This window comes from Anticarsia gemmatalis, chromosome 4, assembly GCF_050436995.1.
Source record: "Anticarsia gemmatalis isolate Benzon Research Colony breed Stoneville strain chromosome 4, ilAntGemm2 primary, whole genome shotgun sequence".
NCBI classification, from domain to species: domain Eukaryota; kingdom Metazoa; phylum Arthropoda; class Insecta; order Lepidoptera; family Erebidae; genus Anticarsia; species Anticarsia gemmatalis.
Genome location: NC_134748.1, coordinates 7,899,906 through 7,923,140, shown reverse-complemented (window position 1 = coordinate 7,923,140; position 23,235 = coordinate 7,899,906). Strand labels below are relative to the sequence as shown.

At 37.4% G+C, this 23,235-nt stretch overlaps 5 protein-coding genes across 5 annotated transcripts; 3 read left to right on the top strand and 2 right to left on the bottom strand.

The window, feature by feature from the left end:
* The first annotated feature begins 151 nt into the window (after positions 1 to 151).
* Positions 152 to 7,748, top strand: Polr3B (RNA polymerase III subunit RpIII128). Its single transcript, XM_076113527.1, has 11 exons — positions 152 to 367; positions 591 to 922; positions 1,085 to 1,197; positions 1,524 to 1,699; positions 2,003 to 2,190; positions 2,346 to 2,730; positions 2,862 to 3,225; positions 3,317 to 4,570; positions 4,651 to 4,787; positions 4,957 to 5,120; positions 5,824 to 7,748. The coding sequence occupies exons 1-11, from the start codon at positions 293 to 295 to the stop codon at positions 6,038 to 6,040; spliced, it is 3,405 nt and encodes a 1,134-aa protein (XP_075969642.1). The 5' UTR covers positions 152 to 292; the 3' UTR covers positions 6,041 to 7,748.
* A 269-nt stretch (positions 7,749 to 8,017) lies between these two features.
* Positions 8,018 to 13,624, bottom strand: LOC142972421 (sphingomyelin phosphodiesterase 4). The gene is made up of 13 exons (XM_076113526.1): positions 13,293 to 13,624; positions 12,908 to 13,210; positions 12,509 to 12,611; positions 12,110 to 12,326; positions 11,714 to 11,888; positions 11,218 to 11,510; positions 10,285 to 10,465; positions 10,084 to 10,202; positions 9,682 to 9,899; positions 9,213 to 9,343; positions 8,795 to 8,902; positions 8,543 to 8,665; positions 8,018 to 8,390 (listed from the first exon to the last, which is right to left on the bottom strand). Exons 1-13 carry the CDS (start codon positions 13,308 to 13,310, stop codon positions 8,070 to 8,072), a joined length of 2,310 nt encoding a protein of 769 aa, XP_075969641.1. The 5' UTR covers positions 13,311 to 13,624; the 3' UTR covers positions 8,018 to 8,069.
* A 482-nt stretch (positions 13,625 to 14,106) lies between these two features.
* Positions 14,107 to 17,928, top strand: Dus1 (Dihydrouridine synthase 1). Its single transcript, XM_076113524.1, has 7 exons — positions 14,107 to 15,575; positions 15,657 to 15,816; positions 16,036 to 16,231; positions 16,652 to 16,900; positions 17,009 to 17,264; positions 17,354 to 17,527; positions 17,614 to 17,928. The coding sequence occupies exons 1-7, from the start codon at positions 15,360 to 15,362 to the stop codon at positions 17,776 to 17,778; spliced, it is 1,416 nt and encodes a 471-aa protein (XP_075969639.1). The 5' UTR covers positions 14,107 to 15,359; the 3' UTR covers positions 17,779 to 17,928.
* Positions 17,929 to 17,994: 66 nt separating this feature from the next.
* Positions 17,995 to 20,096, top strand: LOC142972420 (palmitoyltransferase ZDHHC11). Its single transcript, XM_076113525.1, has one exon. The coding sequence runs from the start codon at positions 18,859 to 18,861 to the stop codon at positions 19,927 to 19,929; it is 1,071 nt and encodes a 356-aa protein (XP_075969640.1). The 5' UTR covers positions 17,995 to 18,858; the 3' UTR covers positions 19,930 to 20,096.
* A 783-nt stretch (positions 20,097 to 20,879) lies between these two features.
* Positions 20,880 to 23,066, bottom strand: BI-1 (Bax Inhibitor-1). The gene is made up of 5 exons (XM_076113523.1): positions 22,829 to 23,066; positions 22,281 to 22,507; positions 21,649 to 21,875; positions 21,353 to 21,523; positions 20,880 to 21,194 (listed from the first exon to the last, which is right to left on the bottom strand). Exons 1-5 carry the CDS (start codon positions 22,873 to 22,875, stop codon positions 21,162 to 21,164), a joined length of 705 nt encoding a protein of 234 aa, XP_075969638.1. The 5' UTR covers positions 22,876 to 23,066; the 3' UTR covers positions 20,880 to 21,161.
* Positions 23,067 to 23,235: the final 169 nt, after the last annotated feature.

Genomic DNA, 23,235 nt, shown 5'->3' with positions numbered 1-23,235 from the left:
TGTTGCCATTGTAAAAAATAGTGATGAACTTATTTTATCTTTAACCCTATCGATAATATCTGCTAAAACATATCTCTAATCAAGCCTTTGTCTATGTGTTTTGATTCTCTCGTTCTTTTATTCGTTCAGTAGAAATGTCAAATGTGTCAACCCAGTTGGACTGTCAGACTCAGTGGTCAATCGTTTCAAAAACAGTCGGCAAAACGTCAAAAATGATATTAAATTAAGTTTTTTTTGGAAATATAACTTGACTTACTTTTAGTACTGTCTAGTTAAAAACAGTTTTGGTAAAATGGGAGAGATAAATAAGAGACAGAATGATTGGGATTCATCTAAAGGTTCAAGAGATCCTATTAAAACTCTTGAGGTTAGCTCACATTTTTTGTGCATTTATCCATTTTATAATGATATAAACATAAATCTTATTTCATGAAGACTGATAGTACAATACAAAGTTTCCTATTATAACATATATATGTTTAAAATCAGCTTTAAATACTTGTAATTCTTGTAATATAAAATAATTGAACATATTGTAAGATTACATTTCCTACTTCAGCATGTTATTTACTGTTTACATATTTTTTTAGGATAAATGGAAATTAGTCCCTTCGTTTTTACAAATTAAGGGATTAGTTAAACAGCATATAGACTCTTTCAACTATTTTATAAATGTTGAAATAAAGAAGATAGTTCAAGCCAATGAAAAAGTGTTCTGTGATTCAGACCCATTATTTTACATAAAATATCTGAACGCATATGTGGGTACTCCGGACTTGGAAGAAGGGTTCAATGTTACAAAACCCACCACCCCTCATGAATGTCGGCTCAGGGACATGACATACTCGGCACCCATTACTGTAGATATAGAGTACATAAGAGGCAATCAAAGAGTTAGAAAGAATAAACAACTCATTGGAAGGTAAGTTATTAATAACATAATATATGGTCTTGGTCTTAATGTTGTGTGTCTAACTATGCTATACTGTATGAACAAAAATTTTATATCAAATAATTATTTTGTATACCTACCTACTTTATTTTTAAAAAATATCATAAGTACAATTTATTATTATAATTACAGGATGCCACTGATGCTGAGATCCTCAAATTGTGTTTTGACTAATAAATCAGATTTTGAACTGGCACAACTGAATGAGTGCCCTCATGATCCTGGCGGATACTTCATTATTAGAGGTATTATTACTTGCCCTATTTATACTATGACAAGTAGCAGTGAAAACCAAGTGGTCTAGTTAGTTACCTCCAACACAGTCAAGTGCTTGAGATTTCAAACCTAAGGATGAAATCATCCACTCCAAAAAGTACTAAAAAATGATGTAGCCTTCTACCTATAGTTGGCCAATATGATAAACTGATGTAGCCCCTCCTTCATTATGGGGGGAGACCCTTGCTCATCTGTGAGAGAGTAATTAATCAAATTTAATGATATTTGTGCTATGGCTAGTGTTAAATAATTTTATGGTGATTGCTTTTGATTAATAACTGATATAAACTTGCAGGTCAAGAGAAAGTGATATTGATTCAGGAACAGTTGTCCAGGAATCGCATGATAGTTGATGAGTTTAAAGGAGCAATACAATGTCAAGTAACAAGTTCAACACATGAGAAGAAGACAAGAACCAATGTTATTGTTAAAAACAGCAAATATGTACTAAGACATAATGCTCTGTCTGATGTAAGTTCACAACATTTTAAATATAAACCATATTTGTGTACCCAATTTCATCAAAACCCATTCATAGTTTTTGTATTAGAGTTACATCCATACATCATCCATTCTCACAAACTTTTGCATCTATATTATTAGTAGAGATTTGATTAAATATGGTGTAAGAACTAAAATGATAGCAACATAATTAACTGTTCAAATATTGTATGTCACTTTCTGATCCTTTTTCATTTATGTAGTTCACTTGGTATCTCTTACCATCATTTTTGAATATGAACAGTTTTTGTATTATTTTCTATCTGCTTGCAGGACATACCTATAGCAGTAGCATTCAAAGCAATGGGCATTTGTAGTGATCAAGAAATTATGCAGCTTATTGGAACCGATGACACAACCATGAAGAAAATGGCACCTTGCATTATGGACTGCCATAACTTAAAGATATTTACTCAAAATCAGGCACTTGCATACATAGGAAGTAAATTGAAAGTGAAAAGGTAAGATTATTTTTACAAGAGTATTATTTTAATCTTAAAGAATTACAGATAACTGTAGTTCAGAATCCAACTAGTTGGAGTGATCCAAAGCATTAGTTTTTTTTTAACTGGATTAGAAGCATTATTAACATAGTAAATACCTCTTTACCTAACAGGTTTCAGTCAGGAAACGCCAAAAGCCGTACACCAATTGACGAAGCCCGCGATCTTCTCGCAACAACTATTCTGGCTCATGTAGCAGTGGAAAACTACAATTTCTATGTGAAAGCGATCTATTTAGCTATTATGGTCAAAAGAGTAATAGAAGCAGAGACAAATAAAGCTGCTATTGATGACCCTGACTATTATGGGAACAAGAGACTTGAGCTTGCTGGTTCCCTACTTGCCTTGATGTTTGAAGATCTTTTCAAAAGATTTAATTGGGAACTAAAATCTATAGCAGATAAAATAATTCCCAAAGTGAAAGCTGCGCCTTTTGATGTTGTAAAACATATGAGACCAGACTTGATAGCTAATGGATTGTTTGCTGCAATTTCTTCCGTAAGTAGAATACAAACATGAGAAAAGAACACAACCATAAGAATTTAACATGTAAAATCATGTTATTGGGTTTCTTACAAACGAGTGTAGTTTATCTGTCAAATTTACCATTGTTACGCTTTTGTTTTCAGGGTAATTGGACAATCAAAAGATTCAAAATGGAGAGGCATGGAGTGACGCAAGTTCTAAGCCGATTGAGTTATATATCGGCTCTGGGAATGATGACTCGCGTGAATTCTCAGTTTGAAAAGACTAGGAAGGTTTCTGGGCCGCGTTCCTTGCAGCCTTCGCAATGGGGCATGTTGTGTCCATCTGATACTCCTGAGGGTGAGGCTTGTGGGCTCGTGAAGAACTTAGCTTTGATGACTCATATCACTACAGAATGTTCAGAAGAGCCGATAGCTAGATTAGCGAGAAATGCTGGCGTTGAAGATGTACGTCTGTTAGGCGGCGAGGAGATCAATCATCCTGCTGTTTACATGGTATTCTTAAATGGTATGTTTTCATACAATTTTGATAGTAAACGCGAAATAATATAATATTGTATTGTATCGTCGTACTAAATGAATCCTACTTTTTTTTTCAGGTAACATATTAGGAGTTTCAAGACAATACAAGAGACTAATTAAAGTATTTAGAATGTTTCGACGGCGCGGTCTCATATCAGCTTTTGTATCAATTTACCCAAATCATAATCAAAGAACAGTTTACATTTGCAGTGACGGTGGCAGACTGTGTAGGCCTTACATTATCGTAGAAAAAGGATATCCATTAGTTCAACAGTCTCACATAAATGAATTGAATAGAGGGATTAGAAAGTTCCAAGATTTTCTAAATGATGGTCTCATTGAATACTTAGATGTGAATGAAGAAAATGACAGTTACATAGCAACAGTGGAAACAGAGATAGATCCCTATGTAACAACTCACTTAGAAATAGAACCTTTCACAATTCTAGGTGTTTGTGCTGGCCTCGTGCCTTATCCACATCACAATCAGAGTCCTAGAAATACTTATCAATGCGCTATGGGTAAACAAGCTATGGGCACTATCGGTTATAACCAAAAGAATAGAATCGACACTCTCATGTACAATCTCGTGTATCCTCAATGCCCTATGGTCAAAACGAGAACAATAGAACTGACGAATTTTGATAAACTGCCGGCCGGACAGAACGCTACAGTAGCTGTAATGAGTTACAGTGGTTATGACATCGAGGATGCGTTGATCCTCAATCGCGCTTCTATAGACCGTGGATACGGCCGTTGTCTCGTATATAAAAGCGCTAAAACAACCATGAAAAGATACAGCAATCAAACATCAGATAGAATTATGGGACCTTCAAGAGATGCCGCGACGGGCAAAGTTGTAAGAGCTCATGAAATACTCGACGCAGATGGAATAGCATCACCGGGCGAGATGGTAGAAAACAGACAAGTATTAATTAACAAACAAATGCCTCCCGCAACACTGAACCCGGTCACTCAGGGACAACCTCAGCAAGTTGACTACAAAGATGTGCCAGTAACATATAAGGGGCCTGTAGAATCTTATATTGAAAAAGTTATGGTTTCCTCGAATTCCGAAGATGCATCTCTTATTAAAATATTACTGCGGCAAACGCGTATTCCCGAAATTGGAGATAAATTCAGTTCTCGGCACGGTCAGAAAGGTGTCACCGGTTTGATTGTACAACAGGAGGATATGCCGTTCAACGATCGCGGTATTTGTCCCGATATGATTATGAACCCTCACGGATTTCCCTCTAGAATGACAGTAGGAAAGACTATCGAATTATTAGCTGGAAAAGCGGGACTCATGGAAGGAAAATTCCACTATGGTAAATTGATACAGTCCTTGACATACATTTTGTTTTAAGCTAATAAATCCAATTTATAATGTTATGTGATTTTTTGATAGGAACTGCTTTCGGAGGATCTAAGGTCCGCGACGTATGTAAAGAATTAGAAAAACACGGATACAACTATCACGGCAAGGATATCTTTTACTCTGGTTTGACCGGGGAGCCGCTGGAAGCTTACATCTATTCCGGTCCAGTAAGTAAAAAGATTAATTGCACTTAAACATCACCGATACACGCGTTAGCAAGAAACCGCGAAACGTAAAAGTGAAAGAAATATCAAGCCAGTTGCTCATTGTATGTAAAGGGCTTCGACTCATCATCATCATCAGCAGTAACATCGTAACTTTTTTCTTATTTTCTAGGTGTACTACCAGAAGCTGAAGCATATGGTACAAGACAAGATGCACGCTCGTGCTCGCGGCCCCCGCGCCGTGCTCACTCGTCAGCCCACTGAGGGCCGTTCGCGAGACGGCGGCCTGCGATTGGGCGAGATGGAACGAGATTGCCTCATCGGTTATGGTGCTAGGTAAATATAATTATCTATTCATTCCGTCGTTTTATGAACATAGACTGGTATAGTTATGAAATTAATATTTCATAACCCACCCTATACAGGGTGTCCCAAAACACAACGATAATCAAGAAAAGTGGCAAGTGTTGCACCATTTTGAAATCTTGATGCGCCAACTTTTGAAATAACTTGCCAAGGGTAGTGTAGTACATTTTTTTTTCAATACGAAGCGTCAAAGTTAACTAACGATATTTTTGTGAACCATGACTCACTAAAACTTAACTTTTTTTATTAAATTAACAGTGTTTTGTGCATTAATTTGTTTTACGATTCATAGCATATTTAATGAAGATCACGAAATTTAAAAAAACACAGCGAAATTGTGACATTGGTGATCACAGGACTTCAACTTTTTTGAAATATGTCTATTATTGCTGAACTAAGTGATATGGATTTTTTTTTTTTATTTTTCCTAGAACCGGTATGACTTGGCCTTTCATCCTGTCTCGGATTATCGTTGAGTTTTGGGACACCCTGTATAAAACGTTACGGAAATAAATAGAGAATGTAGCCTGGAATTATTTTTCTAAAGTTTTTCACTGTCACTGCCCGATTATTTGCATTATGCGCGAAACACCTGGTCATCGGCAGTCGTATTATTACCGCTAAAAACTAGTCAAGTTGTAAGTGCGTTAATAATGTTTCCGTGTTGCGTCAGCATGCTGCTGATGGAGCGGCTGATGCTGGCGTCGGACGCGTTCAGCGCGGACATCTGCGGCGCGTGCGGGCGCCTGGCGTCGCGCGCGTGGTGCCACGCGTGCCGCTCGTCGGCCGCCGTGTCGTGCGTCGACATGCCCTACGCCTGCAAGCTGCTGTTCCAGGAGCTCGCCTCCATGAACATCGTGCCCAAGCTCACGCTCAAGAAGTACTGCTAGCGGTATGGCGTCGCGCGCGTGGTGCCACGCGTGCCGCTCGTCGGCCGCCGTGTCGTGCGTCGACATGCCCTACGCCTGCAAGCTGCTGTTCCAGGAGCTCGCCTCCATGAACATCGTGCCCAAGCTCACGCTCAAGAAGTACTGCTAGCGGTATGGCGTCGCGCGCGTGGTGCCACGCGTGCCGCTCGTCGGCCGCCGTGTCGTGCGTCGACATGCCCTACGCCTGCAAGCTGCTGTTCCAGGAGCTCGCCTCCATGAACATCGTGCCCAAGCTCACGCTCAAGAAGTACTGCTAGCGGTATGGCGTCGCGCGCGTGGTGCCACGCGTGCCGCTCGTCGGCCGCCGTGTCGTGCGTCGACATGCCCTACGCCTGCAAGCTGCTGTTCCAGGAGCTCGCCTCCATGAACATCGTGCCCAAGCTCACGCTCAAGAAGTACTGCTAGCGGTATGGCGTCGCGCGCGTGGTGCCACGCGTGCCGCTCGTCGGCCGCCGTGTCGTGCGTCGACATGCCCTACGCCTGCAAGCTGCTGTTCCAGGAGCTCGCCTCCATGAACATCGTGCCCAAGCTCACGCTCAAGAAGTACTGCTAGCGGTATGGCGTCGCGCGCGTGGTGCCACGCGTGCCGCTCGTCGGCCGCCGTGTCGTGCGTCGACATGCCCTACGCCTGCAAGCTGCTGTTCCAGGAGCTCGCCTCCATGAACATCGTGCCCAAGCTCACGCTCAAGAAGTACTGCTAGCGGTATGGCGTCGCGCGCGTGGTGCCACGCGTGCCGCTCGTCGGCCGCCGTGTCGTGCGTCGACATGCCCTACGCCTGCAAGCTGCTGTTCCAGGAGCTCGCCTCCATGAACATCGTGCCCAAGCTCACGCTCAAGAAGTACTGCTAGCGGTATGGCGTCGCGCGCGTGGTGCCACGCGTGCCGCTCGTCGGCCGCCGTGTCGTGCGTCGACATGCCCTACGCCTGCAAGCTGCTGTTCCAGGAGCTCGCCTCCATGAACATCGTGCCCAAGCTCACGCTCAAGAAGTACTGCTAGCGGTATGGCGTCGCGCGCGTGGTGCCACGCGTGCCGCTCGTCGGCCGCCGTGTCGTGCGTCGACATGCCCTACGCCTGCAAGCTGCTGTTCCAGGAGCTCGCCTCCATGAACATCGTGCCCAAGCTCACGCTCAAGAAGTACTGCTAGCGGTATGGCGTCGCGCGCGTGGTGCCACGCGTGCCGCTCGTCGGCCGCCGTGTCGTGCGTCGACATGCCCTACGCCTGCAAGCTGCTGTTCCAGGAGCTCGCCTCCATGAACATCGTGCCCAAGCTCACGCTCAAGAAGTACTGCTAGCGGTATGGCGTCGCGCGCGTGGTGCCACGCGTGCCGCTCGTCGGCCGCCGTGTCGTGCGTCGACATGCCCTACGCCTGCAAGCTGCTGTTCCAGGAGCTCGCCTCCATGAACATCGTGCCCAAGCTCACGCTCAAGAAGTACTGCTAGCGGTATGGCGTCGCGCGCGTGGTGCCACGCGTGCCGCTCGTCGGCCGCCGTGTCGTGCGTCGACATGCCCTACGCCTGCAAGCTGCTGTTCCAGGAGCTCGCCTCCATGAACATCGTGCCCAAGCTCACGCTCAAGAAGTACTGCTAGCACGCTATCTTCGATCTGCTCTTACTAAGTTAAGCCTACCGTTTTGTTATTATAATTAATAAAACTTTGTTTATTATTTATTCATACTGTTTAATTCGATCTCCTTGTGTGGGTAGTCGTCTTTAGTTTCTCATAAAGCGATATTTTTAAGTTGGTGTCATCGCGTCAAAAAATAATCTAATGCATCATTACTATTTTTATTTATTAATTTATTATATTAATCTGCGACTGGACTCAAAACAGTTATTTTTTGTATTTCGATAACCACTTCGCCGTGGATGGCGTCTAATATAGCTGAATTAGAAACAAAATAAAAACAAGGGTCAAATAAATAAAACAAGTGCACGAATTACAATTGTACGAAAATATTTTATTGAATTACAATAATGAAAATGACTGATTCAGATTAATCTTAACATTTTAGAACTTGCTTTTGTAAAAACAAAAGTTATCCATACAAGGACTAGTATAAAAATATAAAATAGGCCGCTGAAGGAAAACAGCCTGAAGATGAAATAGCCGATAGTCACCCATATCACGAAGGCGTGGGAGCCAAGTCGGCGCAGAGACAAGCGCGGCGGGAGCTCTTGACTCACAATATTCTGATGGTTGGTAATATCTCTTACATAACTTTGTATAGAGCACGGACGTTGTAATACTTCACGAGCCATGTAGCCCCACAAATCGTTTCTGTTCCAAAGTCTTGTGAACTGGCTTCCGTACTGAAAATATAAGAAATAAGTTTAGTCAAAGTTAGATATACTACAATGCTTTAATTTTTGGATCACGTTGATAAGTAAGAGATCGCCTACAATAAAAGCAAAGAACAAATTGAACATAAACCTAACATCTATTTCTACAGATTTATACTCACAATTTCATTCAGTCTGGAAGCCATTTGATACAGCATTCTTACTAAAATTGTGCTTTCATATGAGGTAATGGGCATTAGGTCTGGATCACCCATGTATTGCACTGCTGTGGGTTTGGTGCGAAGCTGAAAGAATTCACATAAAAATGATATTATCATTAAACAGCACTTACTTTAACATTATATTAATATCTAAATAAAGTTACGAATATTCCTGCCATTCGATATTCCATGCCAGATAATAGAAGTACGTACCTTATTAGTAATTGAAAGAGGAAAGCTTGTTGAGTTGACATAAGATGAATGTTCCAGTGAATTGTCTTCTATTATAGGTTCAGACATATGCATCACATTTTCATTCAACTGAAAATATAAAAAATCATTAAGTATTTTTTAATCAAAATTTATCACAATTCTTGAAGAATTGCAAAGTCTCCAAACTGCACTTGGTCAGGGTGGTGGATTCAAGGCCTATCTCCTCCATCATTCCAACAGGAGAGCCTTGCTGGCTGTTACAGTAATGAATTATTTTGTATACAAATCAATGTTATTTTTTGTTCTGTGATGCCAGTGGAAAAATATAAATTTTAATATAAGTTATACAATGACAAAATGGTTTCACTAATTGTATCTTTTTGTCCTACATAGGAACTTTCAAGAAAAAATAACTTACCCCGAATATGTTAGAAAAGTGATGAATACTGGTATTCAAATAAGTTGGCACTTTCTTTGACTCCTCCAATATCAGTTCATCTTCATCTTGACTACCAATCATCAGGAAATTCTTTATTCCTGCCCATATACCTAGAAATACATGAAACATTTTTAACGGTGGAACTAAAATTAATAGTCTCTATACTATTTGATTCAAATACAGTACACTAGCTGACCCGCGCAACTTCGCTTGCGTCACATAAGAGAGTATGGGTCATAATTGGCAGCGTTTTTGTAACATTTTTTACTGGTACTCTGCTCCTATTAGTCGTAGCGTGATGATATAATAGTCTATAGCCTTCCTCAATAAATAGGCAATTTAACACTGAAAGATTTTTTCAAATTGGGCCAGAAGTTCCTGAGATTAGCACGTTCAAACAAACTCTTCAGCTTTATAATATTAGTATAGATATAGATAAATGACCTACCTTGATTACGCAGATTTATTCGTCTGCTAAACTCTTGTATACTATTCTCTGTTGTCATTTTCGCAGAAACTATTCTCTTTACCAGTGCAGCAGCGACATGGCGCGTGTTCTCTCCCCACATCGCTTCATATTCATAGTTAGCTGATAGGTTCAATTCAGAAATGGCTTGTTTTGCAATTGTTACCCATTTATGCAGTGGAACACCATTGTATGTGTAGCTGTGAATAACATAAGCAGAGTAGGAGTAATAAATAAATGGATAAGTTATTCAGGTATCCATTTCTAGATTCATGTAATATGCATAAAATCCTGTCCAGTACAATTATACATTCATGCTTCTTCTCAGCTACCATTAAATATTCTTTATTAACTATTTCTTAAACAGTTGGTAGCACAAATTACCTTTGCTCCATAACAGAATTATTGAAACTGACATCTGGACTATTACTGCCCGAGCCACTGTCTGTAATACCCTGTTCTAAGTTTCGTAATATTGGAACAAGGTGCTGTTGTGAAAATACCTGCAAAATAAAACATTCAAATGAAAATTGGAATTCGTAAAAATGCTAATATACGTTTACATAAATAATGAATTATACAAACCTTTCCCAGTCTGAATAACATAACAGCATTCTTATAAGCAGTCAAGTCTAGCCTCATGAACCTTGGCAACACGAGTTGGAAGATACAAGTGTATGATGGAAAATTCTCTGCAATAAATTGAGTGAAACTTGCATCCAGAGTATTTGTTGCATCTTCTTGATTGTTATTAGTTGCTGGAAATCTAAAATAATTGATATTATTATATCACTAAAAACATCAGTAGCACAAAAAATTACGACTTTCAAACATCAAAGAAAATTATGTAGTGTAACTCATATACCTCATATTTAATTTTGTAAAAGATATTGCAACAATGGGACAGGTTCCGTCTCATTTATTAAGGACTAGCTGACCCGCGCAACTTCGCTTGCGTGACATCTATACTAATATAATAAAGCTGAAAAGTTTGTTTGTTTGTTTGTTTGATTGTTTGTTTGTTTGTTTGTTTGAACGCGCTAATCTCAGGAACTACTGGTCCGATTTGAAAAATTCTTTCAATGTTAGATAGCCTATTTATCGAGGAAGGCTATAGGCTATATAACATCACGCTACGGTCATTAGGAGCGGAGAAGCAACGAAAAATGTTACAAAAACGGGGAAAATTTGACTCATTCTCTTAGGTGACGCAAGCGAAGTTGCGCGGGTCAGCTAGTAAGAGATAATAAGAGATAATGGGTCATAATTTTCCCCGTTTTTGTAACATTTCTCCTTGTTACTCCGCTCCTAATGGCCGTAGCGTGATGTTATATAGCCTATAGCCTTCCTCGATAAATGGTCTATCTAACACTGAAAGATTTTTTTAAATCGGACCAGTAGTTCCTTAGATTAGCGCGTTCAAACAAACAAACAATCAAACAAACTCTTCAGCTTTATAATATTAAGTATTAGTATAGATAACAAAATTAAACTTTTAAGATTGTTTACAATACTAACCTGTCCTGAGAAATTGTATTGTTTACATATCTCCACGGTTGTATAAAACTTAACCACAGCTCCATCACAAGCCTGAAGGAGGCATCAAGAGGCCATGTGGTCACCAAATGTTTGATGTAGTGATAAGCGCGAACACACATCATCTGTCGCGCATATTTACGAAGGGCTGACGACCTTACTGCAGGGTCAGATAGATGTTTGGCAGAAAATGTGTGCAAATGTTTGACTAAAACTCGCACTGTCCTTACGCGTTCTGGACTTGAACATATGATTTGATAGTTTCTTTGATACAACTGAAAATGAAAACATCACATTCATTAGCAGAGAAAATGCATAAATGGTTTCAATAAAAAAAAATCACCAAATTTGGTCTAACCAACAACCTAACAAAAACTGACAAAATTAGGAAGTAATAAACTTAAAAAAAACTTTTGAATCTTCTCCTTTTTCTGAAGCAGGTTAAATATATAAAATGACATAAATTTGTTTATTTTACCTCAACATTTCTGGCATTAAATTGTTCCACACTCATCCATATATCAATGAAGACTTGCAGCACTGTTTCTGACCTCCACACTTCATTACGAGATTGGTTCTGTGCAGTATGTTGATTGCTCATGCTGCTGCCTGATAAATCAGGTATTAGCAGCAGTGATGGAGAATACAGGGGCCTGGAATAAAACGAATTGGATTTAGCATCTCAAAAATATAGCTACTAAGCATAACTTTACAGTGCTTATTAGTTTGTAAATTCATAACTAATAATTAATTAGATGAAATTGTCTCTTGAACATAAGAAATTAGAACTCTCAGTCATAGTCATTTTAGATGTAATTCAACAGAAACCACTTCTTCTTTAAACAAAATACTGATAACATAATATCAGGCAAACCTGTTAGCAGTCTGTAGTGGAGCAACCATAGGCACTTTTCCCGTATAATGTGGTATGGAAGGTAGCACAGTTACATTTGGGTCGGCAGGCAGGAAGTGCATGAGGTAGTCACATGCGAGAGCAAAGTACACACTGTTCCAGTTCTCCCATGTGCTCTTGTTTTGACTGTTGTTCACCAGGTGCAGGGCAAAGTTTAATATGTAATAGTCAAATGGATCTGATCAGATGTTATGTAAGAAAATATGGCAATAGTTCAAAGGAACACACTAATGACATAAATATGGTAAATAGGAGTTTTATTTAATTAGCCCCTCTAACTCTAAAACAGAGTTATGTATTTTATTCCTCCCCTTTTAACTGTACAATATTCTACATAATATGTTTTTTTTTAAAGGATACTGAGTGCCAGTGCCACAACATTTAAAGATTGTGAGTCTGTAGTCAGCATGTCTGCATAGAACTGTGGACATCTCCCTCTTTCCAAAGTGATCTTCAGGTCCAGCTACAAAAAATGTTCACTTTAAAAATCATGACTATGCAAATAATTCATCTTTTTTAATTTCTCTGTGGCTCAAAGATCTTAAATGAAACTGGAATTTTTCAGCTAAGAAAATACTTAGGCTGAATGTGGGCAATAGTTAAGGTAGTTATTCAATAGTCTCAATTGAATACATATATAAATAGTTTAGTCAAACCAAAGTTATTGGGCACATATTGAATGCCGACCATTTTTCTGCAACAGGCATAGGTATGGTATTACAGTGTTTAATGATGCAAATATAAAAAGACAATACTTACAGGTAACACATTCAAAGGTAGATTATATTTGAGTTGTGGATCTGATAGAAGTTTATAACACAACCTGAACATTGGACCAAGAGGTTCAAAGAAACTTATCAAAGCATCAAAATCGTATCTGTTTATATCACATGTTACGGTCCTCAGCCCCCAGCCATTATTCAATGATGGTGAAAATATATTGCTTATCAGTTGAGGGAACAAAGCTTGAAGATCTTTATTAGGACTTGACTGATCAATGATTCTGGTCAGTTCAAGCAGCTTTTCTTGAAGTGGTAGATTTAGACTAGTGTAAAATTGACTCTGAAACATAATAATTTATTGTTACCAAGTGAAACCAGGCAAGTGTAAACATTAAATTAATATAGCTATTTTAAGTTATTACCATGATGTCGTACGCCATTTTAATAGGGTTTTAATTCTTTTTAACTGGTAGTTGATCACAAACTGATTTGGCCCAGGGAAACACTCAAATAACTTCTAAAACAGCAGCAACATCTCGTGCTTTTTATGACAGGTTGTCGCCCTATGATCCGTTATAGCTTAGGGCGTAATGTGTCTACCAATGAAGAATAAGTTAGTTCAGCGGATTGTGGATACTTTAGAAGCTACTGCAATGCAAGTAGTTATAAGTCAATATATTTCTTTCAGTCAAATTTGCAAAGGCCGGCTGACTCCAAACAGGTTATTTGATTCACAATTGACAATTTGTCACTGACAGCTACAGTTAGTGAAGTGTAATAATTTTTAGATTATGAAAATAGCCGATAAACTCGATAAGTATATACTCAGAACAATCACATCAAATTAAAACCTATTGCTATAATGAATACGTAGGTACATTATATCACGCTTTTTTCTAAACCGAGTAGTCTTTACAAACTTCCAAACCACTCTCAAACTTTTTCTACAATGTAGTAGGTACTATCGATATTAGATTCGACTTTGACCCAGTATGAATTAAATGAAATTAGTCTCGATAGTTACTCACTGAAGCAAATTATTGCTCTGTTAAGACTATTATAAGCGATCGATGATATCCATTCTGTCATACATACATACAGCCCATCGATAGATCATTCATGGCAATGCGTGATTATAGATGGGCAATAAACTAAACATTGGTAATCGACTATCAGCACTGGCTCTTTACTTTATTTTTTGTCCTTGGTCAGCCGCCTGCAGCAGTCAGTAAAGCCCTTCTCCCATTACGATACGCCCGCGCGACTCTAGTCTCGGAGACTAGTCGCCACGAAGTATCTCACATACATTTGTATGGAGACTCTCACATTACGATACTGGTATTCTACGCGTTCGCGACTAGTCTCGCGATACCCGCCGTGTTGGTCGCTTGTGCGTCGCGTCTCGCGTAGACATGCGCTTAACATGTTCGGGAGCGGATTGAACATGGAATCATTCATTTCCTAATTGGAACTATGTTCAGGAAACATGTTCGCGGAACTATATAGTTCCACCACGTTTCAAGTTTGACAGAATCTAACATTTGATAATACTTATAGGTAGTTCCTCAGTTCCTCACAGCTCCTAGGTGCTATAGAAACTGTGAGAAATTGAGAACTGCTTTATAGTTTATACATTATTTGTTACTGTATAAATGTAGACAAAAATATCCCTTGATTTACCTTCATACTTTACACAGGCTTAGGACTGTCAACCAAGAGATAAAATATAAAAAATATGCAATCTACAGTTTTGACTTTCCTACGATTTTATTACCTATAATAATATGTATAGATTGAAAACGGCTCAAGATGCAAGTAGGACTCTTTAGACATTCGGTAAAAAGATAAAAATTTCTTATCATCGTGTTGTAGTTCTTGTGCGGCTACAAAAACTCTACAATTTATGTTTCTTTCAATATATGGATGAATCCAGTATTTTCTACTCTTGCGTTGACGTCTTCTATTTCTATAAAACAAAAAAACTGCAAGAGCTTCATCGTCACTGGAGTCGCTCGACATAACGTCAGTCTACAAAAAACGAGTTTGCACAAATGATGAATTTAGTAACTTTTAAGTTGCATAATATGCGAGCATCGGGTAGCGAACATGTATCCAACTAGTATTATACTCGAGTATCGTACCCTACAAGTATCGTAATGGGAGAAGGGCCTTAAGTTGCATAATATGCGAGCATCGGGTAGCGAACATGTATCCAACTAGTATTATACTCGAGTATCGTACCCTACAAGTATCGTAATGGGAGAAGGGCCTAACTGTCAAATGTCATGTTAATGTCGTTAGTGTCATGAAGGCCTACGACGATATGAATTTCTTCAATTTTGTACTAAAACATATTGACCCCACGTGAATTATGTATTTATTTCAAATATATTTTCTATAAGTATTTATATTAAAGTTGTTCAGTTAGACTCTACATATCTGAATTATTCTGGTGTCAGTTTTATTCATAAAGTTTTGTTTAAGTTATCATGTCAGATAAATGGTTTGAATTGATAGGGCGACCACGATTTGTAGTTGCCCCTATGGTGGATGCCAGTGAGCTAGCTTGGCGGCTTCTTTGTCGGAGGCATGGTGCAACTTTGTGCTATACCCCTATGTTTCATAGTAATGTTTTCACAAAGGATCCTAAGTATAGGAAAGATAACATGGTAACCTGCAAAGAGGATCGCCCTCTTATCGTACAGGTGAGACTAACCCAATCCTAAATGATTTAAGTAGTAGACGTGATAGCAGTTTTATTAATTTTATCTCTTTATTCTTAATAGTTTTGTGGTAACAACCCAGAAACAATGGCAGCGGCTGCAAAGCTTGTAGAGGAACATTGTGACGCAATTGATGTAAATCTCGGATGTCCACAATCAATTGCTAAGAGAGGGAGATATGGATCATTTCTTCAAGACGAGTGGAAGTTACTACAGGAAATTGGTAATGTTTAAAATTAATACTACTTATTAATGTGTACCTAGCACATAGAACAACAGTACTGTAGAATCAAGTCTAAAATATATACAATTTTCCTTTTTTTTGTTTTGGGGAGTGTGATCATGTGCTTCTCTCGTATAAAAAAATAAGAATTTTATAAACATTTTTGAATAAATAATAATGCCATACTATGTATCTCATTCTTTCATGATTATGTTTTAGTTGGTGCTATGTCAAAGGCAGTGTCTGTTCCTATAACATGCAAGGTGAGGATATTTGAGGACATTGAGCGCTCAGTGGAATATGCTCTTATGCTGCAAAATGCTGGATGCAAATTGCTCACAGTCCACGGAAGGACAAGAGAACAAAAAGGCCCATTAACTGGTATTGCTAGTTGGAAACATATAAAAGCTGTCAGGTGTGTACATCAACAATTATTGAAATAACCACAAAACTTGTAAGCTGCAGTTTAATTTAGTATTATAAATTTGAGCCCTTGCAATCATTGTATTGTTATGCTTGTTGTATAGCTTAGTAATCTATACTAATATTATAAAGCTGAAGAGTTTGTTTGTTTGAATGAGCTAATCTCAGGAACTACTGGTCCGATTAGAAAAATTCTTTCAGTGTTAGATAGCCCATTTATCGAGGAAGGCTACAGGCTATATATCATCATGCTACGACCAATAGGAGCAGAGAATCAGTAAAAAATGTTACAACCCAACCCAAAAACCCAAATTCACCCACTCTCTCTTGTGACACAAGCGAAGTTGAGTGGGACAGCTAGTATATCATATTTTATATTTTTTGTGCGTATAGTGTTTATTTTTCTGTATAGGGAAGCAGTATCAATACCTATGTTTGCAAATGGTAACATTCAATGTCTGGAGGATGTGTATAGATGTTTGGACTATACCAAAGTAGATGGCATCATGAGTGCAGAAGGGGTTCTCACCAACCCAGCTCTTTTTGAAGGAATCAACCCAGTGTCATGGGAGATGGCAGAGGAATATCTGGATCTTGTTGAGCAATATCCATGCCCAACTTCATATATTAGAGGACATTTGTTTAAGATTTTTCATAAAGTGTAAGTACAACTTAATGAATTAATAATATAAAAACATTTAATATTGTTGATAAGTACAATGCATTCATGCTGATCAACAATATTTAAATTTAATTTCTTCTTTTGTAGCTTTTTATTTGAGGAAAATAATGAGGACCGACAACTTTTGGCTACAGCTCAAAATCTCAATGATTTTAAAACAGTGTGTAGCAATTTAAAAGATAAATACTTGCCTTATCATCAAGGAAAAATATTATTTGAAGATGCTCAAAATATATCCAGAGATGGTTTCAACCTGATACTACCTCCATGGATTTGTCAACCTTATGTAAGAATGTCTCCTGAAGAGCACACACAAAAAATGGAAAGATTGAACAACAATGAGGTAAAATATTGCATAATATTATTTTATCCTTTGTAAAGTTTTTTTTATAATATATTTGTCATATACTTTAGCATATTTCCTGTTGCTAGGATAGTGTTGCTGAAGCTAAAAGAAAATTTGAAGATGTTGATGGAAATACGATATCTCGTAAAAAAATGAAAAAGTTAAGAAAAATTATGAGGAGACCTGGAAAACAAGACATGCAACAGAATGCAAGCAGAAGTGGTGAAATATGTATAAACGAAAAGTGTCCCAATCCTCTTGTGAGTATAGTATTATTTAAGGTTGTATCAGTAGCACACTCACTTAATGTTGCTAGATACAATAATATCTTATTTTTATTTTTCAGGGTGGTAAGTGTGTTTACCAACTGTGTAAGAAATGCTGTAAAAATAAATGCTATGAAGAGGACTTAGATTGCACTGGACACAGGATACTTGTACATACTCGGCGCGAAATGGCTAAAAAGTTTTCAAAACAGATCGAAAATGAGCCAGAAATTGTAAATACTTAATTGACGCCAATCAATGTACTGAGTGAGGTAATTGATTGTTTATAATGTATTAATTTAATTGTGAATATGTACGATACTGCTACAAGCAAATTACGTATAAGTTTGAATATAAATTTATACAAATAAATGTTTACATGTTTTACAAAGGTATTTTAGTCTTCCCTTTTTTTTTTATCTTATAAGACGTTAAGTACAATCTCCACATTTGTAATTATTACAAAACCTTTTTTCTATTTTCCGTCATGCAACACCATAACATGCGTAAAAAGAGCGGCGCTAGTATCGCTAAAATTATACCACCCATGAATTTAAATTGATCACAAACTATTACAGTTTTACTGGCGGTTCTGAGTGCTACTGTTTAATTAATCTTGGTCTACCTACCGGATATAAATCTAGGTATCGATTGTATTGAAGGCGGCAACACACCTCACACTTATTGTGGCTACACAGTCCATAACAATATCTCCTTGGAAACCAAACTACTAGGTACCTAAGATAATTTTTATGTGAATTGCATTTTAACAGTCCACTAAAGCACTTTTAGGAAAATAAAAATTACGTGCATTATTTAGTATTAGGGAATTATAAGATAGAAAAGGCCGACTTTTGTTTAAGCGTATCCTAAGTCTGGCAAATGTCCCAAATAGCCACCTGAATCACTTGCTAGGCAATATCGACCTACATAAATAAGTGTGGTGTGTTGTTTTCTTAAGTAGTATGTCCTGTGCGTGATAGTTCATGACTAATGTGACCGAGACGATCACGTCACCACCAGTAAATGTCTGCTTGTGTTGAACCTACAAAGGTAATTAACTAAAATGTTCATTAGGTGAAATCGTTACAAACAATGGGAAGGTTGCGCGCGCATTCAGCTTTAACTTGCAATTCCTAATTATGGAGTCGTACCATTGTACGAATAGCTTTGTTATTGTTATACATACTTACCTAGCTGGTAAACAGAAAATTAATATATTTTAAATGTGTTTCATCTTGAGACTACTATAAAGTAAAACAAAAAGTTATCTATCTGTTTCCATTCTTAGTAAAAAGAATATATTATTGATATCGTCGAAACCGATGGACAAATGCTGTGCCTTACATCCATCACCGAGGCCTCAAAGAAGATTGAACGGTTTGCAGCTGCCTCTAAACTACCAGCAAGTTATTGGTTGGATTGTCTTTATAGCCACTGGCTCATTAAATTTCACGATACTTATTGAAATTCAGTTTGATGAATTAAAGACAATATCTTTAGTGATATTCATTGTGTTGTATGTGTGTCACATACTATCACATCTGACTGCGTCGCTAATAGATCCAAGTGAAAAAGAACTGCGGAAACTTGAAGTGTATAATGTGCCAGAGTTCGATCGCGATGTCCACGCCCACGTCATTGAAAATGGAAGGTGCCACCTGTGCAACATACACACCAGCAGTAGAAAAACGAAACATTGCAGTATATGCAACAAATGTGTGGATTACTTCGATCATCACTGCAAGTGGCTTAATAATTGCGTCGGGAGAAGAAATTACGTAGCGTTTATTGCTTGTGTTACTACCGCATTGATGATATCAACGTTTACATCTTCCTTGTGCGTAGCAGACCTTGTGATATTTTTTACAAATCCTATGTATTTAAGTACGGAAGCACAAAACTTTATTAATTGTAGTTCTCTAATAAGCACAACTTCAAGTTACTGCAGAAGTTCGATATCTTTTTTGATATTTTTAATATTTTTTTGTGTGATAGCCTCGGCAATAGGTTGTGCCTTATTACATTTATGCTGTTTTCACGTTTATATATCTATATTAGGAGTGTCAACATACGAATATGTAGTAAGGAGTGGTGACCCTGAAGCCCCATCTTACAAGTATAATAATGGTTGCAAATGTTGTAGATTTAATATATCAAAAACATTGTATGTTGTTCGTAAGCCTAAAGAGAAGTCAAAATCGCCAGAAAGCCTTGAAACTGGATCTGTAGCAAGTAAATTGGACATTTCAAATCCTCGGAGGGAGATTCAGGAAGGAGAAGCTAATGTTATAAATTTTATTAGCATTTTGATAAACAGCGAGTTAGACAGAGCTAAGAAGAAATTTATGTACGACAAAAATAAAGTACATCCACACGAGGAAAATGGTGGTTGATAAGATAACGAGTGCTAAGTAGGTATATTATCTTTTATTATAAAAACATTGCAATGATAAAATGATTTTTATATCACAGATTGTTATTGTCGTCCACTCTAGTCACGTGTGTGATTGGGGATGTATTTACTTATACTGATTGTTATGGATGAAATATATCTCTTTTCTGAAATATAAAATGTATTTGTCTTATTGTATGAAAACCACACATCCTGTATAGGTTTACCTACCCGTTGGCATTGTAATACCTACCTAAGACTAATACACGACGTAAAAGCTATTTCTACAGAAACACAAACACAGCTTAGGTTTAAGGGAGAATGAAAGATATTCCTTAATATTTTTTTGAGTTAATAGCATAGCTAACAAAATTAAAACAATTCGATGCTTGGTTGAGAGAATACAGGGTCCAAGAAAGCATTTCAATTTAATTATTTTTCCTTTCTTGGGCGCTTGCGGACTATACGAGTCCTACTAAGACTTGAAATGACTCGTGATGAGACCACCGACTTATGTGGTAGTTGTCCAAAAGTGCATCAATTGCTACTGCTTTGATGCCAGCAGTCACATAGGCATCCATATCACGCGACAAACAGAATAACTGCTTTCGCCGAGGAGTGCTTTTCTCCTGCTTCAAATGCTGAGACACAAACTTAGTCGCGTAGGAATGAATCGAATATTTTTCTTTTTGGATTGCACTGGGTGTTAAAGACTAAAGCTGATCTTTATTTATTGATTATTGCAATTCCATGTATAGGAAGTGCAATAATCAATAAAGATCAGCTTGCATTTAGCATGCTTTTAACATCATGACTCGGTTGTCAGAAGGCCAACGTCTGCAATTTACGAGCGCAAATAGCCCATTTTAACTTGCTTTGTTTTTTAAATAATTCTAACATTTCAGGACAATGGACAGAGGCATACAGACATGAAAATAAAATGACTTATGCTTACAATCGGCTCTAATTTATTATATCCATATTATACAGTAATAACTTGTAAATTTCTTAAATATGTATCATATCATAACAAATTCATAAACATAAAGAAATGATTTAAATAATCTCCCTCCCCACAAAAATTAAAATATATTCTCCTTCCCTCACTTAGCAAAACTTAACTTGTTGCTTTAGAATAAAGAATAAATTGTATTGTATGACAAGTCCACGTCATTGTTTCGTAATGTATGTTAAGTCTTGCGTAAATATTGAATGTGCTTCAAGTATTAATACTTAATCACGTTTGCGACGGCGATTTTGTTCCTCCTGAAAACAAAGAATATTGTTATTATGATTCTACTACAATAACTACTTTTGTTGCGTTTATTTTATTAAAATTATGGTTTAAGTTTCATTTTTAAGTAAGAGATTCTTAGGAACTCATAATATGGATTGTGAAAATAATTGTTCATTTGCTAACATACCTTCTGTGAAAGAATAATTAGCAGTCTTCTGAACATTCCAATAAAGTCAATGAACAGTTCCAGAGCATGTTGCACAAAGTCCTTGCTGCCCATACGGCGCTTCTCAATGATAAGTTGTGTGTCGAACAACACAAAGCCACACATCAGCATAAGTCCAAGGTAAAGGTGAGCCTGTAAATGCAATGTCATGTTACTGTTTCTTATTATCATAAAAAAAAACACAAATGAGATTATTGGTCTTTCAAATTTCTAATTACATACAATTCAAGTGAATAAATAGTTTTTATAACACTTACTTGGTACAAGAAGTGAGATTGCATGAAAAGATTGACCAGAGTCATGAGAGACATTGAAGTGAGTAAAGTCATGAGTGTTCCACCCAGGAACAGCCAGCTACCACGCTCAGCCAGCATAGCAGCAATAGAGAAGCAGACAAACACTAGTGTTGAGCCAAGGAGTGCTGTCACTATGATGGAGGGATCAATAAAGCTGACATACTCCAGCAGTGGACTCAAGCTCATTCCTGAATATAACAAAAACATATTATGTTAGTTTTTCTGCCACTCACAGCCTTTATTGACAACCCTAGAATAAACCCATTCATTCTGGATAATCCAAGTATCCATTGCACATAGTTATTGTAATATGAAGACAATCAGCTTTATTTAAGTTATGAAATCATCACTTATTCTCACAGGAGAACATTTGCCAGTAGAGGGACAGTAATGGGTTATTTTTTAAATTACAGCAAGTAAGTATGACTCAATAAAATTTCCAATTGCAATCATACATGCTGACTTCAGTATTTTTGTACAGTTTTACAGCAGTCTGTAGGGTAGACAATGTTTTTGATGATGGACTGATATTTATACCTTACATAATGGTTATTAGTATTTGCATAAAGCTACCAGAGACCATTAAAAATTACCTGAAGTCAGTCCAAAGCCTAAGAGGTATCCAAGACGGAGATTTGTGTTCTTGCCATTATCAGGTGTAGCAATGAGCATCAACATCAGACCAGCTCCAACAATGGCAGACAAGATGCCAGCTTGGAACCAGGTGTACATGTCCACATAAACCCCAGCAACAGCTGAGGCACATGTCATCATCAAGGTACCATAAACATTTTTGAGATGTTGTCGAACTGGAGGTTCCCTAAAAATAAACACAATATAAGTAAACAATTAACCATTTAATTATCATACCAATTCATACATTTCCTAGTTATTCATGAGTATAAATTAAAAGGAAAATTGAAATATCTATAAATATATCCATCGAAGGTATACAAATTACATTAATAAACAGTTATATTGTTTGTGTTGGATCGTATTGATTGTACATTGTACCATAACGTTCTAGAACGATGAAGTAACCTTGTAAAACATAACAAATTATTTAAGCTGGCCTATATGTATATTCTGCATTAAGAGTATTCTAGTAAAATATGAACAAAAAATATAGCGTAATACTTACAGTCGATTTTGAAAGCTGTTGACGAATGTTTGAAGATTAGGAGTCATGATGACGAGTTCTAAAAATTATTAGATTAACTTTGGTATTTCAAATATTACAATTGCAATAGTATCGTTGAGGAACACGGTGAGATATATTCACTTTACTATGAGTATCACGATGTTAGATTAGAAACTGGATTATTTTTAGAATGCGCACTAACCATAACTTCTTGACGAAACAATGGTGATTTTGATGAAATTCCAGTTGCCAGAACAAAATAATGGAAACTCTGACGTGTTTGATTTGTATTCTCCATATTGGCACAGACGACGGCATGAACATGCATGAGGTAATTTTTATCTACCTCAAATAGGTACATAAAATCTTTGTGTAGTACTAAGAAAATACAATAAAACGAAAACTGT

What these genes read in the sequence shown, in the direction of transcription:
- Polr3B (XM_076113527.1), top strand. Translation starts at nt 293, where the DNA reads ATGGGAGAGATAAATAAGAGACAGAATGATTGGGATTCATCTAAAGGT. An exon ending in ATCCTATTAAAACTCTTGAG is followed by an intron (nt 368 to 590) that starts GTTAGCTCACAT and finishes ATATTTTTTTAG; the next exon opens with GATAAATGGAAATTAGTCCC. An exon ending in CGGATACTTCATTATTAGAG is followed by an intron (nt 1,198 to 1,523) that starts GTATTATTACTT and finishes ATAAACTTGCAG; the next exon opens with GTCAAGAGAAAGTGATATTG.
- Dus1 (XM_076113524.1), top strand. Translation starts at nt 15,360, where the DNA reads ATGTCAGATAAATGGTTTGAATTGATAGGGCGACCACGATTTGTAGTT. An exon ending in ATCGCCCTCTTATCGTACAG is followed by an intron (nt 15,576 to 15,656) that starts GTGAGACTAACC and finishes TATTCTTAATAG; the next exon opens with TTTTGTGGTAACAACCCAGA. An exon ending in AAAGATTGAACAACAATGAG is followed by an intron (nt 17,265 to 17,353) that starts GTAAAATATTGC and finishes TCCTGTTGCTAG; the next exon opens with GATAGTGTTGCTGAAGCTAA.
- BI-1 (XM_076113523.1), bottom strand. Translation starts at nt 22,875, where the DNA reads ATGACTCCTAATCTTCAAACATTCGTCAACAGCTTTCAAAATCGACT. An exon ending in AGGCTTTGGACTGACTTCAG is followed by an intron (nt 21,876 to 22,280) that starts GTAATTTTTAAT and finishes TGTTATATTCAG; the next exon opens with GAATGAGCTTGAGTCCACTG. An exon ending in TAATTATTCTTTCACAGAAG is followed by an intron (nt 21,195 to 21,352) that starts GTATGTTAGCAA and finishes CTTTGTTTTCAG; the next exon opens with GAGGAACAAAATCGCCGTCG.
- LOC142972421 (XM_076113526.1), bottom strand. An exon ending in CCACTACAGACTGCTAACAG is followed by an intron (nt 11,889 to 12,109) that starts GTTTGCCTGATA and finishes GTTTTATTCCAG; the next exon opens with GCCCCTGTATTCTCCATCAC. An exon ending in ACTTTTCTAACATATTCGGG is followed by an intron (nt 8,903 to 9,212) that starts GTAAGTTATTTT and finishes TTATATTTTCAG; the next exon opens with TTGAATGAAAATGTGATGCA.
- LOC142972420 (XM_076113525.1), top strand. Translation starts at nt 18,859, where the DNA reads ATGGACAAATGCTGTGCCTTACATCCATCACCGAGGCCTCAAAGAAGA.